Source organism: Mesocricetus auratus, unplaced genomic scaffold, assembly GCF_017639785.1.
Source record: "Mesocricetus auratus isolate SY011 unplaced genomic scaffold, BCM_Maur_2.0 Super-Scaffold_100044, whole genome shotgun sequence".
NCBI lineage: Eukaryota > Metazoa > Chordata > Mammalia > Rodentia > Cricetidae > Mesocricetus > Mesocricetus auratus.
In genome coordinates this window covers 8,358,781-8,378,226 of record NW_024429221.1, presented here as the reverse complement: position 1 = coordinate 8,378,226, position 19,446 = coordinate 8,358,781, and the positions used below count along the sequence as shown (strand labels likewise).

General features: G+C 37.2%; 1 protein-coding gene and 1 pseudogene across 1 annotated transcript; one reads left to right on the top strand and one right to left on the bottom strand.

Moving 5' to 3' along the window:
- Positions 1-1,459: 1,459 nt before the first annotated feature.
- On the bottom strand, positions 1,460-2,368 carry LOC101837218 (annotated as a pseudogene).
- A 2,694-nt stretch (positions 2,369-5,062) lies between these two features.
- On the top strand, positions 5,063-5,337 carry LOC121135875 (cytochrome c oxidase assembly factor 5). Its single transcript, XM_040735256.1, has one exon. The coding sequence runs from the start codon at positions 5,063-5,065 to the stop codon at positions 5,285-5,287; it is 225 nt and encodes a 74-aa protein (XP_040591190.1). The 3' UTR covers positions 5,288-5,337.
- The last annotated feature ends 14,109 nt before the right edge of the window (positions 5,338-19,446 follow it).

Genomic DNA, 19,446 nt, shown 5'->3' with positions numbered 1-19,446 from the left:
TGTAAAAATGGCTTTATAAGCTTCTATATGTCAAAATATCTGATGTGCAATATGAAATTTTACAAACATATATAAACCATTAAGAAAACCACTCCTAGAAGGAAGGAAATTTAGAAAAGACAAAATGAAGTTCAAAACCATATTCTGGTATATTTGTTGAAGTGTCTGGAATAAAAATGTAAGAGTGTATTTTAGTGTACTAATGTGTTCTATACCATTGCAGAATGAAACACAATGCTTTTTGAATTTTTAAAAATCAGTTTATTAAGTACACAACAAACTAAAATAACAGAGTAGAACACACATTGTAGGCATGGATAATTATGCATGTAGAAAACATCATCAAATCAAGTGCTTAAAACATCCAGCAGAACTTGAGTTGCAGAGCCCTGCTAAGACAGTGAGGTAGCATTGAGCTCCACATAAAGACAATCCCTTCAACCACAAAATGACTCCTTGGATGAGGCTTCTCAATATAATATCAAGTATTAACAGATATAATAAAGTGCTAAAACTATGCAGCAGACAACAGCATAGGAAATTGAGATGTAGAGCCAGAGTTCGCAATTGATTTTTTCTTCATATATGTACTTCACTAGTTTTCTTTCTCCTACTGTAGCCATTTTCATAGAATGACATAAATAATAGCAACATATGATTGAAATGACTCATATTCCAACTATTCTAAGGTCTTTCCTCTTGGCTTATTTTGTTTTAATTTAAGGTCACTTTCACTGAATTAGGGGAGACAGGCCATACCCCAAACAAGGAGTTTTGGAGGACACCTTGAGCCAACATGCTTGGGTCTGAAAGTATTGGAACAGTCACACTCACAGGGAAATCTATCAACTGAAGTGACACACATTTGTTTATCAATTATATAATGTTTCATATTAGACTGTTTAAAATAACAATCATAAAATTAACTGAGATTTCCTAATATTGAATATTTTGTAAGTAAATGTACTGAATGTGATGGGTAAAAATTTTAAGAAAAATATTGCACATCAATAAAATACTGGACTAATTAATCACAAGCCTATAGATGTCTAAATCTTTGCTCAAAATCCAACTACTTCTGGTAATGATATTAGTATGGGAAATCTATTTTCTTGATATGATAGAAGATTTATTTAAATACTGTCCATGTACCTAGCATTTTATCAGTCTTACATTCTTCTGAAAACTCAGCAAAAAGATTTAATTATATTAGAACTGCTACTGCAGTATGCCAATATGTACTCAAGAAATAAATGGTGCTAAGAGGATTGATAACTGCATTAAACAAAACAAAGACAATGTTATTATGTAACATTAAGCCAAGTTAAAATATATGTAGTGATCATTGTCTAGTCCTCCTATAAAATATGATAGCAATATACTCAGTCATTATTATTTATTATAAGTCTTCATATCTTTAGTTTCCCCAAAACAACCCTCATGGATAGCAGTGAACACACTATAGAACAAAGAATGTCACAAAGGATTTTTTAATGTTTCTATTCCTTAAGCTATAGATAAAGGGGTTCAGCATTTGAGGGAGGACAGTGCACATCACTGAAGCCACTGCTAACTTTCTTGGATAAACAGTCACTGAGGAGTTGAGGTATATACCAAGACCTGTCCCATAGAACAAAGAAACAATAGACAAATGAGATGTACAGGTAGAAAACGCTTTGCTCTTTCCTCTTTGAGATGTCATTCTCAAGACTGAGAACAAAATGTAAATCTATGAAAAGATGACCCCACAGAAGGCACCAACTGTGAATATGAAAACAGTAATGAATATAAGCATATTATTAATGAATGTATCAGAACAAGAAAGCTTTAGAATCTAAGCAAGTTCACAGAAGATTGGGTTTTCCAAGTCTATGCAGAAAGACAGGCACAGCACCATCAGACTATGGAGTAGAGCATCTATAATGCTAAAGAAAAGGCAGAGCAGAACAGAAAGTGTTTCGTGGTAGCTTTGTACCTGAGGGGCTTACAAATGGCCACACAGCGGTCATAGTTCTTTACTGCAAGGAGAAAATTTTCCATGTCACTGAAAACTGAGACAAAGAAGAGTTGAGAGATGCATTGTATATAATTGATGTTGTTTTTTCTGTGTTTGAATATTCACCAACAACTTTGGGATGGAGCTTATGCTTAAACAAATGTCACTAATAGACAAAACGGATAAAAAGAAGTACATGGGGGTATGAAGTTGGGAATCTGAACAGATTGTCAAGAGGATGATTAAGGTTCCAAGAATTGTGCCAAAATATATGGACAGGAATATGCTATAGATTACAGGCTCTAGTTCATGATCATTTGTCAGCCCAAGAAGATGAAATTCCAAAATAGCTGTTTGGTTTTTCAGTTCCATCTTGCCAATAAGAACACTGAAGAGACAGAGTAAATCATGATTAAAATCAGACCAAGTAGCAGTATCTCTTCATAATCAGATAGAAACATTCTTCAAGGCACCTTAATATGTAAGAGGTAGACCCCAAATTCGAAGAAAATAATTTCTACTTTTAGTCCACTCACCCTGTATTGCTTGCTCAAAATAATTGTAGACCTTCATGTATACCCAAATATCTGTATGCAAAATCATATATGTCATGCTTACAGCAGTCTTACTTCAAAAGTCACAGCTTTCTTAAAATAGGAAACAATTTCTTTCCTGAAAATAAAGAAACAAAACATTAATATTTGAGTGATTACAAAAGCAAAGCAACAGTTTGTTTAGTATTATAAGCAGGGATCACTTAAGAAAGACAAACATGACTGCCAGAATCTTTTTCTCTCTGAATTACATAAAATTCTCAATTTTAAGGTAAAAAAATCAGTCAAAATAATTTTCATTAAATCCAAATTTTACTTAAACAATAGGAAATGAAGATCAAATTCATACAGAGGTACTGTGTATATATGAAGAATGTTTATCACTGAAAGCATAGGTGTAGGTGACACAAAGTTGACAAGTGCATTTAAGTGAGTCATAGACTACATCATAAAGAATCTTTCTCTGGGGGGCTAAATTGCAATGCTCATTATTCCAGTTAGTCACTTTACTATTATTAATATTATCCCAGTTGTATATAAATTTTAAGATGAGCATTGTAGAATGTAAGTTTTTAGAATGATTAATTTCATAACTGTAGACCAGGTAAATGATATTCCAATTTTTTGTTGCATATCACATTATATAACATATATATGTTTTATTTTTTTAACATTTTTTAACTTTAAATAGCTTGTTTTACATGTCAGTCCCAGTTCCCTCTCACTCCCCTCCTCCCACACCCCCCCCACAATCCTCCCATCCTCCCACCCTATTGCCAATTCCTTCTGCATAGGGGATATCTAGTGTCTATCATTTCATTCAGGGTAGGGTCCAGGCACTTCCCTAAGAGTCCAGGCAGAGAGAGCAACCCTCTTTGTGTTATGGACACACGATGTCTGTTAGTATTTGAGGGATTAACACTGATCCACTGCTCAGGACCCCATAGGTAGCCCAGGCCTCCTCATTGAGTCTCACATTCAGGGGGTCTGGATTGGTCCCATGCTGGCCTCCCAGCTGTCCCTCTGGGGTCCAAGAGCTATGTCCTGTTTGGATCAGCTGTCTCTGCTGGTTTTACCAGCCCATTCTTTGCCAATTTGCTCTTCACTCCTCTCTCTCTGTCCCTGGGTTCCTTGGGTTCTGTTCAGTATTTAACTGTGGATGTTTGCCTCCCTTCCACTTCTCCCCCTCTCTATTTCCCAGGTCTCCATCCCACCCACCCATTGCCGTGTTCCCCATCTGTTCAGAAGATCTTGCCTCATTTGTCTTCCCTTGGGTACCATGTATATCTTTTAGGTTCTATCCTGTTTCCCAGACTCTCTGTCAGTGGAAGTGCAGACTGGAACTCTCCTGATCCATGTTTAAAATCCATATATGAGTGAGTACATACCATGTTTGTCTTTTTGTGACTGGGTTACCTCACTCAAGAAGGTTTCTTCCAGTGCTATCCATTTACATGCGGATTTCAAGATTCCATTGTTTTTTTCTGCTGAGTAATACTCCATTGTGTAAATGTACCACATTTTCTCTATCCACTGTTCAGTTGAGGGACATCTAGGTTGCTTCCAGTTTCTGGCTATTACAAATAATGCTGCTATGAACATAGTAGAGCAGATGCCCTTGTTGTATGAATTTGCCTCCTTTGGATATATGCCTAAGAGAGGAATTGCTGGGTCTTGTGGTAGATTGATTCCCACTTTCCTGAGGAATCTCCACACTGCTTTCAAAAGTGGCTTTCCAAGCTGGGACTCCCACCATCAGTGGAGAAGTGTTCACCTCTCTCCACATCCTCTCCAGCATAAATTGATTTCGGTTTTTTTGATTTTAGCCATTCTGACAGGAGTAAGATGGTATCTCAGAGTTGTTTCGATTTGCATTTCCCTGATAGCTAAGGATGTTGAGCACTTTCTTAACTGTCTCTTGGCCATTTTAGCCTCCTCTATTGAGAATTCTCTGTTTGGTTCTGTACCCCACCTTTTGATTGGATCCTTTGGTGTTTTGGTGACTTGCTTCTTGAGTTCTTTGTGAATTTTGGAGATTAGCCCTCTGTCAGATGTGGGGTCAGTGAATATCTTTTCCCATTCTGTGGACTGCCTTTCTGTCTTGTTGACTGTGTCCTTTGCCTTACAGAAGCTTTTTAGTTTCAGGAGGTCCCATTTGTTAATTGTCGATCTCAGTGTCTGTGCCATTGGTGTTATGTTTTGTAAGTGGTCTCCTGTATCAACTCGTTGAAGAGTATCTCCCACTTTCTCTTCTAAAAGTTGCAGTGTGGCTGGATTTATGTTGAGATCTTTGATCCATTTGGACTTAAGTTTTGTACAAGGCGATAAACATGGATCTATCTGCAGTCTTCTGCATACCAGTACCCAGTTATGCCAGCACAATTTGTTGAAGATGCTTTCTTTTTTCCATTGTATAGCTTTAGCTACTTTGTCACAAATCAAGTGTTCATAGGTGTGTGTGTTAAAATCAGGGTTTTCAAGGATCAGTGTTGCGAGGGCGGCGGGCACAGCCATGCCCCGCTATTATGAGGACAAGGTGGAGGGCGGCGCGTGCGCTGGCGTGAAGGAGGACCTGGGCGCTTGTCTACTGCAGTCGGCCTGTGTGCTCCAGGAAGGAAAATCCCCACGGCAGTGTTTGAAGGAAGGATACTGCAGAGCTTTACAGTATTCATTTTTTGAGTGTAAAAGATCAATGTTGGATACCAGATCAAGATTCAGAGGAAGAAAAGGATATTGATAACATTATATTGAAGCAAGATGAAAATCACCCCGGATTTTCTTTGGTCCTTAGCAGAAAAGAGCCAACGTAGGAAAAGTAGCTGCTGCATCTGCTTGACATCTGGACCCTGATTTCCCTTCAGAGAACACTAAAGAAAATGGATAAGTGCTGTTTCTGAATGATTCTGTCATGTGAAGTCATTTATAGAAGATACATTTGATTGAACAAGTATGGGCTAAGAGTTTAATGTGTTTTGGGAATTAATTCAGGAGGTCATAATGTGACTGACACAATTAGTACCATAGAACCTGTTGTCAGGGTTCTTCCAACTCTTATTTGTTTCTTGGTTTCAATTTAATCTAGCTGTCTCCTCCTAATGGGTAATATCAACCTAAGTCCACATCTTAAGATCTTTGTAGCCCAAAAAGGAGTGTGGGCCCACAAATCACATCCTACTGAAGCACTCTGGTCTTTTCTGGGTCATGCTCCTACTCCAACCTTTGTGATCTTGGCTAGATCTTGATGTGTACCATGCCTACTCCACTCGCAATCTTATTGGATGAGTTATGGGCCTCATCCCTAAACACTGGTTTTCCTTTTGATTCTCATGCTATCGTTGAAGCACACTGTTTTTATGTTTGTTTTGGGTTTTGGATTTTTGTTTTGTTTTTCAAGCCAGGGTTTCTCTGTGGCTTTGCAGGCTGTCCTGGAACTTGGTCTGTAGACTAGGCTGGTCTGAAATTCACAGGGATTCACCTGCCTCTGCCTCCCCAGTGCTGGGATTAAAGGCTCGTGCCACCAACACCTGGCAACTAAGCACACTATTTTTATGTGTTGCCCTTATGTGTTTTAGGGACTGGGTCTTAGGCCAGGCTGGCCTGGAACTCACAATGAAGCCTTGAATTAGAGTTTATGGGTACAAACCACAATGCTTGGCTTAAAGAACAATTTTTTTTGGTTTTATGAGGCAGGGTTTCTCTGTATTGTTTTTGAGGCTGTCGGTCCAGCCCAGCCTCAAACTCACAGAGTTAAAGAACAGTTTTAATTTGGGTAAATTACAGTGTTTCTTTTTTCTTTCAGTGTGCTGTAAGAAACCATCTTAAACTTACCAGCCCAAACTTACAGAAACTTACTCCTATGTCTTCATTGAAGGGTTTTATAATTTTATCTCCCATCCATAGGCCTGGGCTTGCTTTCAAAATAATTTTATATACCTTATTTGTAGCCATATTTCAAGTTATTGGTTAGATATAAATAACAGAACTTAGCATCTTAAAGTGTATATATAGGTTAATAGTGTTTAGTGCATTCACACTTGAGTGCACAGTCTGCAGTAGAATTCTTCACTCTTCACAAAATGTAAAGTGTGCCTTCCCTACCTTACCCTTGGCATGCTCTCTATAGTGATGACCATTCTATTTCCTGTGTCTGAATTTGAGTACCCTAAGTGCCTGGTATGAATGCAATCTTAGCATGTGGGTTTTTTCAGGGATGGGATGAGGACTGGCTAATTTAATTTTAGCAAAATACCCTCAAGGTTCAGTCATTGTGTATAGTGTATTTCCTTCTTTGTAATATGTTCCTTACCTTGTTACCTACTAAATCAGCAGTGGATACTCGCTTGTTTCCACTTTTGAGCTCCTGATTATTGCTGTGAACATGTATATACAAGTATCCCAGGGACCCCCCCTTTCAGTTGTAGCAGTCTGTGTTATAGGGCAACTATTTTGAGGCACTGTCATAATTTTTGTAGCAGCCACACTATTTTATATTCTTGTAAGCGGTACACAAGGATTGTTATAAATGTCCTATAACTTTGTCAATTTATTTCCTATTCTCTTTTAGTGGCCATTCTAATGGGTGTGAATATATACCAGTGATTCTGTTTGGCATTTCCCTGATTAGTGATGTCACATGTTTTATATGCTTGTTGACCTTTACATATTGCTTAAGGAAATCTTTTTAGGTCCGTTGCCCATTAATAGTGGGTAGTTGACTCTGGTTGAGTTTTTGGTAGTCATATCCACAAAAGTATTGTCTCACCCAGTGGAGCTAATTATAGCTTGCCTTGGGGAATTTTAGTTTTAGCTCTTAGCTTTGCTCTTTGATCCATTTTGAGTTAATCTTTGTGTGTAATGTAAGTAAAGGGTCTGACTTCCCATTCTTCTCATGTAGATATCTAGTTTTCCACATTGCCCTTTGGTGGGAAAACATTCCACCATGCAGAGTATAGCTGTTTCTAAGCCCCAGTCTTGTTTTTTGGCTTCTGTCTGTCTTCATGCCAATGCTACTGTTTTAATTACTGGAACATAATAAAATTTGAAATCTGAAAAAAAATCAGGGTTTTCAATTCGGTTTCATTGGTCTACTTGCCTATTTTTGTGCCAATACCAAGCTGTTTTCAAGACTATAGCTCTATAATAGAGCTTGAAATTAGGAATGGTGATGCCTCCTGAAGTTTCTTTATTGTATAGGGTTGTATTGGCTATCCTGGGCCTTTTGTTTTTCCATATAAAGTTGATTAATGTTCTTTCCAGGTCTGTGAAGAATTGTGCTGGAATTTTGATAGGGATTGCATTGAATCTGTAGACTGCTTTTGGCAAGATTGACATTTTTATCATGTTGACCCTACCAATCCAAGAGCATGGGAGACCTTTCCATTTTCTGATATCCTCTTTGATTTCTTTCTTTAAAGACTCAAAGTTCTTGATATACAGGTCTTTCACTTCCTTGGTTAACATTATCCCCAGATATTTGATGCTGTTTATGTCTATTTTAAAGGGTGAGGTTTCTCTGATTTCTTTCTCAGTTACTTCATCATCTGTATATAATAGGACCACTGATTTTTTTTGAGTTTACCTTGTATCCTACCACTTTGCTGAAGGTGTTTATCAGCTCTAGGAGTAACCTTGCGGAGTTTTTTGAGTCACTTATGTAAGCTATCATATCATATCCTTTCACATTAGCATTAAGGAAACTTAAGGTTAAAAAAGCATTATGCTATCTGTTTTGGGAGATCTTGGAGCAATTTTTAATCCCCAGGGAGTCTAAAGTTTCTTTACTTTTGCAAACATTTTATCTAATGTCTCTACCTTAGAACCAGCCAATAAAGTGTCATCCACATAATTGTACATTGTAGGTTGCAGAGAATGCATGTGAATTATTTCCAATAATTTGTAAACAAAATATTGGCACATGGTGGACCTATTTATCATTACCTGTAGGAGGACCTTCCATTGATATCTAATGACTGGCTGAGAATTATTTTAAGTAGGAAACATGAAGGCAAAAGTTCTCTGATCTTTTTTGTAAAGGTACAGTGAAGAAATCTTTTAAATCAATAATTATAATAGACCACTCATTAGGTATCAGAGAAGATAAGGGCATTCTAGGCTGCAGAGTGTCCATTGACTGAATTACTTTTTTGATGGCACTCAGGTCTGTAAGCATTTTCCATTTTCTAGATTAATTTTTAATAACAAATACAGGAGAATTCCAAGAACTGGCAGATTCATTAATAGGTCAAGAATTTGGTTGTTCCTGTACCAGCTCTTCTAGAACCCCTAGCTTCTCAGATGTCATTGGTCATTGCACCACCAAGACAGGTTCATCAGTTAGCCATTATAATGGTAGGGTTTTGTTTCCTCTGTTACAGCAACACTTGTTGTCATGAGTTTTGTACTGTATTGTTGATTACTGTTTTATAGAGTGTCTTGTATTTATTCCATAAATATGAGTTTGTAAATTGTTCATTTTTGATACTGGATGAATGCTAATCTGTGTATTTCATTGCTGAAACAGAGTGCAGGTGAAAATATTTATTGTAACTTAAGTTCAACAAGCAAACCAACAAGAATTCAGACCTCAAACTTCTGGGATTTTATATGAGGTAAATTACTTGATATTTATTTATTTATTAGCTTAAATTGCAAACCATACAGTAATTTAGTGTTTTCCAGCTCAATGTTCTGATCTTAGCTTTGGTGGAATTGTCCTTGTGGGATTCCATTTTTCTTGGAGATTTCAGACATTGCATTAATAAAAATTATTTGTTTTCTTGATAATTCTTTCAGGACAATACTCACATATTCTTTAAATGTTTATTTTCCCAAATGTCTTAAATTATTCATGATGGTTGTTTTTATTTTCCTGAAATGACAAAAAACAAAAACCTTCCCCAACCCTAATTTTGGGGAGATTGTTAATCTAATCTCTATTAATTTTGATATGTTATGTCTCCTAAAGATTTGTTTCATCTTCTAAAGATTTTCTATCATCTAGAGAAACTTGGTTTCTTACAATAAGTATCATACTCTTTAATTTCTCTGAGAAGGACTTTCCACAATGAGAGGAAGTGTTTCCCCTCAAAGTGTTTCCTGATGTCAAAGATTGCTTTATTAGTTGCTTATTGATCTACATTTATTAGTCCAAACCCTGCCTTTGCCATACTTTCTGTATAGTCAAGAAGTGAATGGTCTTCAGTTTTGATTATGCCTTGGTATATCCTGCCTGTCCATAGACTGAAAGAGCTTTATTCATCAACCAATGAGAGAAATATTTATGAAGAGCATACAGATCATACCCCATCATCTCTTCCTTTCTGTCAAAATAAAAGGAAGGCTTTACCTTTAACATAGTAAAATTATATGTAACAAAACAGATATCAAGCAAGAAGTATAGTTACCAATAATAACTCCAATAACCATTAACACAATATAAAGGATATATTCTATTATACATATTCTATCTTTCTGAGTCTAAAGCTTTATATGTAACTTACCTTTTGTCATAACCAAGGAAAATCATATCAATAACTATGTGTTTTCAACTCTATCAAAGTCCCCAGAATGATAATATATAAAACTCAAGAACTCACAGAGACATCTCACTGCATGGATGGTCACCAAAAGATTTTCTGCAATATTGGGGCATTACTCTTCAGCCTGTTCACCTAGAATATCTGGCAGATTTTTTTGGTGAAGTGGGAACCTTGAAGTTTAAGGTTCCCTTGTGTAGTTTAGCAGTCACTTCTCTTTGTGACCTGCTTGTGCTGTTTAGAGAACATGCTGTCAAGCAGTCAAGACAAGAGTACTTTATTTTTCAAATGGCTATTTCTGCCACATTGAAGGCAAGCTCCTTAATGATCATCTTTGTGCCCATCTTCCTCTATGACATAATTGTTGCTTCCAGAAGATGTGTTTCAATGTCATGAATAGTCCTAATAATCCATTTTAAATGCCATATTCTGTAGGTCTTTGAGAGGTTTTGAAGAATGACTATCCATTTCAAGTATATCTTTGTATGTCTAGAAAGCTAACTAACATAAATTTTGACTATTATAGGTGAATATCTGTAATCTGTATTTATCTATACGTTACTTTTTAAAAAATATTGTATAAACAATACCTAAACAAGAGAATTATACAAATAAAAAGCTGAACTTGAATTTGTATCCCTAAACCAAAATCCATTCCAATGCCACGTATTAATTCTCTGGTAGGCTTTGCTTGGTAGACAAAAATGTTTAAGAGTAGTACACTTTTTAAGTAAGAATAATAGGATATGTGAAATTTATTTATTATTGATGAATATAAGGAATTTGAGAAAAAGTACATTTATTTATTTTATTGTCTAGGCAGATGTTTACATGTGAAAATGCAGTATTTTTCTTAAACTGAAATTTGTATGACATAAGTATGACCAAGTTCAAGTAGCCAAATAAAACAAATATATTTTCATTAATCCAAAATCCAACTCAGTCATTATAATGCATCATGTCATTTTGGGTGATTACCATGCTTTTTCAATTTATAATAGAAATATCTATGATCAAACAAATAACTTAAGAGAAGTTCCTCATTTAGATTTTATTATGTGTAAACCCTTAAAATCAGTATCATAATAAGTTAATCAACATTTTTATGGAGCATGAAGTAACTAAATGTAGTTCGCAAAAAATTCATTGCTGAGTGAATATCTTTTGCCCATGCATGGCATGACTAAACTTGCCTGTGCTGCAAGGAGACTATAGGTTTGTGCAGCATCCAGCCTTCTTGCATGGACCAACACTACTTGCAATGACACTGTCTACTTGCAAGCATTCACAGGTCCCTTCTGCACTACCTTAAACACCATTACTCTATAATCAGACTTCACCCATCCTGCTCCAGGATCAATCCTGAACTTGTTTACATGACTTCAGCAGTCTACATTAAAAAGACACCAAAGAAATTCAAAATATTTTAAGACAATATTTTAAAAATCTGTAGGATTCTACCATCTTGCAGAGGTCTTTGGCCAGTCTCTCTCAAAGAACTCAAAAAACAGAAATGAAAGTATCAGTCTCAAACTACTTCTATGAAGCCAATATCACTTCAATACCCAAACCAAATTATGATACAAAGAAAAAATAACAGGCCAGTATCCCTGAGAAACATATTCTATAAAATAACTGAATATGAAATATATACATACACTAAAAAGATTATCACCATAAAAATGTTGACCTTTCCCCACAAATGCATGGATGATTCAATGTATGATGGTCAGTTTATTTGATAAGCCATGTAAATTGCCTTAAAATGATCATTTCAATATATGTAGAAAAAGCCTTTGTTAAAAATTAAGAATCTAGGTAATTGTGGAAAGGCTGTCTTTGATGACCTTCCCCTATAATGAAATTGAGGACTGCCTTGGCTGCCCTTCCTAGAGCATTCACCCAGTAGCTGTTTGAAGCAGAAGCAGGCACCCACACCTAAACACTGAACCCTACCCCTGGAATCCTGTTGTTGAGAGGGAGGGGCATGAGCAATGGAGCCAAGACCCTGCTGGAGAAACATCAGAAACAGTTGACCTGACCCACTGACTGTATGGAGAATCTAGTTGTAAACCTGGCTAACCCTCATTGAACTGAACCAAGCCTCTAAATGCAGGTGCCAGCTAGGAGGCCTGGACAGTCTATGGGACCTTTAGAAGTGGAGGCAGTGTTTATCCCTAGTGAACAAATCTACCTTGGGAGCCCATTCCCTATGGAGGAATACTATTGCAGCCCAAATACACAAAAGAGGGCCTAGGCTCTCCCCCAAATGATGTGAGGAACTTTGATGGTCCCCAGTGGAGGGCCTCACTATCCTGGGGAGTGGGTAGAGGGTGGGTTGGGGGGATGGCGAAAGGGCAAGGAAATGGAGGAATTGATATGTAAAATAAGATTGCTTCTAAAATAAATGTTAAAACAGAGAAAAAAACACCTTATGTACTAGGGAATAGAGTTCTAGAAGAAACAGTCATGAATACAATCAAAGCTGTATGTGATCAATCTATTGCCAACATCATCCTAAATTTAGAAAATCTTGAGGAAATAAGACTGAAGTCAGGAGTGTACAGGGATGGCCACCCTAATTTTCAATATACTTGTAGAAATATTGTCTGAAGCACTAGGGCAAGAAAGGGAATTTGAAGACATACGAATGAAGAAAGAAGTCACACTATCTCTTTTTGTAAATAATATAATAGTATATATTATAAACATCATACAATCTACTAGAATACATCTAGAAATGGTAAACAAATTCAGCAATATGGTAGAATACAAAATCAATATACAAAAATAAATAGATTTTTTAAAACCTCAACCAAACAAACAGAGAAGATTGTGGACATGCTTTCATTCAATATATAACAAAACAAAATATATACCTAGGAATAAGGATACGTAGAAAGTGACAATTTTAAATGTCTGACAAAGGGGTTAAACTAAAGAAAATGCAAGGCAATTCTTTTCTCATAGATTATTAGAATTAGCATTGAGATAGTAAGGAAACAACCCTCATTCATATCTTCATCTCATTATTCACCAAAATGAGAAAAGCAAAAGTAGAGAAAATATCCTATATCAAAATTTACATTTAACTACAAAATTAAAAATAAAAGTAAAATACATATAACTTAAAATCTCCCTCAAAAGGAACAAAGTTTAGAGCCACAGTGGTAAAAAGAATGATATTGGCACTCAAAAGACATACAGTAGAATAGAACAAAAAACAAACACCTCCTGCCACAAGGAGTACATCTAATGTCAACTACTTAATTTTTGGCAAAGATAACAGAAATCTCTACAAAAGAAACATGCTCAAAAATTTTGCTGGGAGAACTAGATATTCACAGGCAGAAGAACGAAATTAAACATGGATCTATCACTGTGAAAAAACTAGCTCAAAATAGAACAGATACAAACATAAAATCTGAAACTTCCAGAAAGAGGCAGTGCAATATGATTTATGTATAGGAAAGAGCTACATGACTAGAATTCCATTTGTCCATGAATTTATGTGAATAATGGGCCTTCATAAAACTAAAATGCTTTTTGCATATCTATTGTAACAATCAACTTGTTAAAGAGGAAACCCAAGGAATGATAGAGAATCTTTGCCAGCTATATACACCTATCATGGGAGAATATATAAAATACATAAAACTTAAAAGTTGGAGAAATAATCTGTTCAAAAACTGGGCCTGTGCCCTAAGTAGAAAGTACTCAATAAACAAAAAATATGGGGGGGGACTAAGAAATATCTAAAAATATGTTCATTATTATTAGAAATTAGGGAAATGCAAATAAAAACAACCTTGAAATTTCATCTTACCCCAGAGAGAATGGCCCAAAAATTCCACAAAAATGGACAACAAATGCTGGAGATTAAACAAGGAAAACACACAAGTTATTCCCTGTTGGTGGGATTATAATTAGTTATTGTAAAATTTACTATGGATAATTTTCAGAAAGATAAAAATCAGTTTGTAAAATGATCCACGTGCAACTCTGTTTCAAATTACCAAGGCTCAGCATCCTTTTTTTCCTTTTTTTAATTAAATTAAAAACAAACTTGTTTTAGAAGTCAATGCCAGTTCCCTCTCCCTCATCTCCTACTCTGCCCCACATTGACCTCCTATCCCATTCTCTTTCTGCTCCCCAGGGAGGGTGAATCCTTCCATGTGGGATCTTCAAAGTCTGTTATATCATTTGGAGTAGGGCCTAATCCTTACCCTGTGTGTCTAGGCTGAAAGAGTATCCCTATATGTGCAATGGGCTCCCAAAATCTATTCATGTACCAGGGATAAATACTGATCCACTACCAGAGGCCCATTGTTTAACCAATATCCAAACTTACAACCACTTTCAGGAGGTCTGGAACAGTATTACGCTGGTTTCTCAGCTATCAGTCTGGTGTCCATGAGCTCCCCCTTGGTTTTATGAAGGTCCATGAGTTTCACCAGCCTGGTCTTGACCCCTTTGCTCATCACTCCACCTTCTCTACAGCTGGATTCTAGAAGACAGCTAAGTATTTAGCTGTGGTTCTTTACTTCTGCTATCATTAGCTGCTGAATGAAGGCTCTAGGATACCTATAAGGTATCCATCAGCCTCATTTTCAGAGATGGGCATTTAAGGTAGCCTCACAACTATTGCTTAGATTGTTAGTTGGGGTCAACCTTGTGTATCCCTGGACATTTCCCTAGTGTCAGATTTCTCTTTATACCTATTATGGCTACTTCTATTGTATCTTTTCTTTCTTTTTTGAATCTTTTTTATTTAAATTAGAAACAAACTTACATTGCATGCCAATCCCAGCTCTTCTGCCTCTGCACCTCCCCGCTGTCCAACCAGCCCCCACAATCCCCACTCCCATTCCCCAGGAGGGTGAGGTCTTCCATTGGGATATCCAGAGTCTGCCATTTTATCCACCTCTTTAAACCTATTATTGCTACCTCTATTATATCTTTTTTTCTTTTTTTGATTCTTTTTTATTTAAATTAGAAACAAGCTCACATTGCATGTCAATCCCAGCTCCTCTGCCTGTGCTCCTCCCCGCCGTCCAACCAGCTCCCACCCAATCCCCATTCCCATCCTCAGGGAGGGTGAGGCCTTCCATGGGGATATGCAAAGTCTGCCATTTTATCCAGGGCAGGGCCTAGGCCCTCCCCCAAAAGTCCATGCTGAGAGAGCCTCCCTCATTGTGGAATGGGCAACCAAAGTGCATTTGTATGTCAGGGATAAATACTGATCTACTACATGAAGCCCCATAGTTGCCTAGGCCTCCTCACTGACACCCACATTCATGCGGTCTGGATCAGTCCCATGCTGGCCTCCAAGCCATCTGTTCCCATTTCTCCATATCCTTTGCATCATAAACTGTCTTTGTTTTTTTATTTTAGCCATTCTGACAGGAGTATGTAGGTATCTCAGAGTTGTTTTGATTTGCATTTCCCTGATGGCTAAGGATGTTGAGCACCTTCTTAAGTACCTTTCATCCATTTTAGATTCCTGTATTGAAATTTCTCTATTTAGCTCTGTACCCCATTTTTAATTGGATTATTTGATATTTTGGAGACTAAATTCTTGAATTTATTGTATATTTTGGAAACCAGCCCTCTGTCAAATGTTTTGTTGGTGAATATATTTTTGCATGATGTTTTCTTGTTGACTGTGTCCATTGCCTTAAGAAGTTTCTCAGTTTCAGGAGGTCCTAATGTTTTAGTTACTGTTCTATTACTGTGAAGACATACTATGAACAAGGCAATTTATAAAACAAGAAATTTAATTGGGCACTTGCTTACAGTATCTGAGGTTTAGTCTATAATTGTCATGGTGGGAAGAATAGCAGTAGGCAGGCATACTTCTTGTTGGAGTAGAAGCTGAGATCTTACACCATATGCACAAGTATGCAGCAGAAATGTCAGTAGAATGGTCCTGGCATTAACTTCTGATACCTCAAAGCCCATGACCAGTGACATATATCCTGCAAAAAGTCTACAAGTACTCATACAATGCTGTACATTCTAGTCATTCACAAATACTCCTCTGGCTGTGGAATAAGCATTCAGACAAAATAAAAATATGAGGGGGCATTTTCTTTCAAACTACCACAGCTACAAAATTGAAGCAATCTAAATATCTTTTTATTGACAGAAATGTGTGCTTTCACACACACACACACACACACACACTTCTGTATATTATGTAGCTACAATTTCAGCTCTAAAGTAAAGACGAAACCTTGAACTTTGCAAGAAATTAGATGGAAATAGAAAATACCTTACTTAGTAAGTTACCCAGACTCAGATACAAAATTCATGTATTCTCTTTAATTTGGGGTCACTGGCTCCAAATCTTCAGATTTCAGTATATAGCCTATGGCATCTGTAGAAACCATAAAATATAACGGGATCATTTCCAAGATAGCAAATTTGGGCAACAGTAAGAGAGGGGAATCACAGGTACAAATGAAGGATCTATAAGCACTACTTTACTAAACTAGAATAAAGTCTTTTATAAATATTTCTTAATATCTTGTGATAAGTGTACTCATTATCCTTTACTAAGGAAACAATTCTTTGTAACAGAAACCACTGCAGAAAACCACAACCAATCAAAATGGAGAGTTGTGAAGCCCAGTTCTAAGGGATACACCTCCAAAAACACTTTTGCATCTGTGAACCAAAGATCATTGTGGAAGTTGTTTCAAAAAGATTTGAGTTAGAGGATCAGTGATTATGGTATACTGTCAAGTTTTCCATTCACAACATCTCACAAACATGATTTCCCTTAGATAATGATGGCTTCTACAACACAATATTATGGAGGAGGGCCTTCAAAGAGGAAATAAAAATAGCTAGCAAGATAAGCACATGAGGGATTTTGATTATGTGTACTGCAGCTGATTACAAATAGACATAAAATAATGAGAAGCCATGGGGCCTGGGAAAACATCTCATTCGGTTAATTCCATGAATTACAGAATTCTATTGCTGCTTTAAATTGAGTTTTTTTTATTCCATATTATCTGGAAAATCAATGTCCATATTCAACTAGAAACTATGTCCTGCATATGTTTGTATCATACTTACTAAAATACATATCACTGATATTTAGAGGATATTATTTTTATGTCCATTGATATTTACAAATTACTTGATGAGAACAACAGGAGACTCGGGAACTATACAAGGCAGATTTCAGCCCGAAGGGATTCAGCCCACCCAGAAACTGCCAGCTTCCAAGTTCTATTCTCTTCCCATGGGACAGGTGCAGTAAGCATGGGACTATTCCCAGCCTGCCTTCAGGTGGCCTGAGGCAAAACATCAGAGACCCGGTTGCTGCCCACCCAGAGACTGCTAGAACCATAGACCCTTTCTCCTCTTACAGGGATAGAATGGCCTAGGCATGTTTACAGCCCACCTTCCAGTGATCTGAGCACAACTAGCCTATGTCAGGGTACTGCACACTGCAGCAACCCCAGCCTGCCCAGAGACTGCCAGCATCAAAGCCCCATTTTCCACCCACAGGTCAGGGGAGGGTCCAGCCTACAAGCGATTGCCAAGGACCTGATACTAGGCCGGCCTCCATCCATAGAAAAGGAAAGCCACCAGGCTACTGGACCTGCTCTCACCCACTGGAAAGGAATCGTGATCGCATACCCACCAGGAGAGGAAGAGACTCCGTCTGCACCCACAGGAAGAAATGATGTGAAGGAGAAAACATAAAAACACAGACAGCAACAGAAAAACTTTATACCCACAAGACCTGAACAGCCCATTGCTGATGAAGCAGATGAGAAAGCCCTTAAAAACAACGTCATGAAAATGATCGAGGCCCTCAAAGAGGATATGAGAAAATCCCTTAAAGAAATGGAAGGAAACACAAACCGAAACATGCAAAAAATGGATGAAGAAACAAAACAAAAAATGAAAGAAATAGAGGAAAAAACAAACAAAAAATCCAACAAATGCAAAAAAGAGAGGAAAAGACAAAGCAAATGTTGCAAGAAACAGGTCAAATAGTGCAAGGATTGAAAGCTGAAGTAGAAACAATAAAAAAAACACTGTCTAAAGGAATGCTGGATATAGAAAAGCTGGAAAACAGTCAGGTACTGAAGATGGAAGCATAGCCAATGGAATACAAGAGATGAAAGAGAGATTCTCAGGTGTGGAAAATACACTGGCAGGAATAGACTCATCGACCAAAGAAAATCTTAAGTACAACAAATCCCTAAACAAAATATCCAAGAAATATGGGACACCGTGAATATACCAAACCTAAGAATAACAGGTATATTAGAAGGTGACAAAAACTACCTCAATGGGGCAGAAAATATATTCAACAAAATCATAGAAGAAATCTTTCCCAATCTAAAGAAAGATATATAAATTAGAATACACGAAATATACAGAACACCAAATAGAGTGGAAGTCCTGGAACAGACAGAATAAAGAAAGAATATTAAGAGCAGCAAAGAAAATGGTCAAGTAACATACAAAGGCAAATCTATCAGAATCACACCTGACATCTCCATGAAATCTCTGAAAGCCAGAAGGTCCTGAATATATATTCTACTAACACTAAGAGACCATGAATGCCAGCCTAGACTGCTATACCCAGCAAAGCTCACAATCACTAGAGATAGAAAAAACAGGATATTCTATGACAAAACTAGATTTAAATAATATGTATCCACTAACCCAGAACTACAGAAAGTTCTGGAAGGAAAACCCCAACACAAGGATGTTAACTACAACCAGAAAAACATAGGCAATTGTGAGGAGCTGCCCTCGCTATTGCTATTGCCATTAGAAGATGTCGTTGACATCCGCTGTCAGTTGGAGTTCACCGTTTAAGCTGTGCCTCTCCCGTGGCGTCATCTGGGGTGATGAGCAAACCACCAATCCCGGCTCTACACGTCTCACTCGGAGCTCCTAGGCTTATATAAGGGGCTGGGTTTCTTAGCTTGGGGTCTCCCTCTCAGAAGCTGATCATCTATCTCTCAAGATGCATTAAAGCTTTACTGCAGAAGGATCCGAGTGTCCTGTGTCATTCTTGCTGGCGAGACTGTGGCACGGGACAGGCAATAGATAATCCCATCTTACCAACAGCCAAAAGAAAACAAGGTGGAAATCCACATATAATTCTAAAACCATCATTCATACCAAACAAACAAGAATGAACAATAAATGGTCACTAATATAATTCAATATTAATGGTCTTAACTCGCACATATAAAGATACAGGCTAACAGAATGGATTCGCAGACAGGACTCATTCTTCTTCTGCATACAAAAGACACACCTCAGTCTTAAAGACCGACATTACTTCAGATTTAAGGATTGGGAAAAAATTTTCCAATCA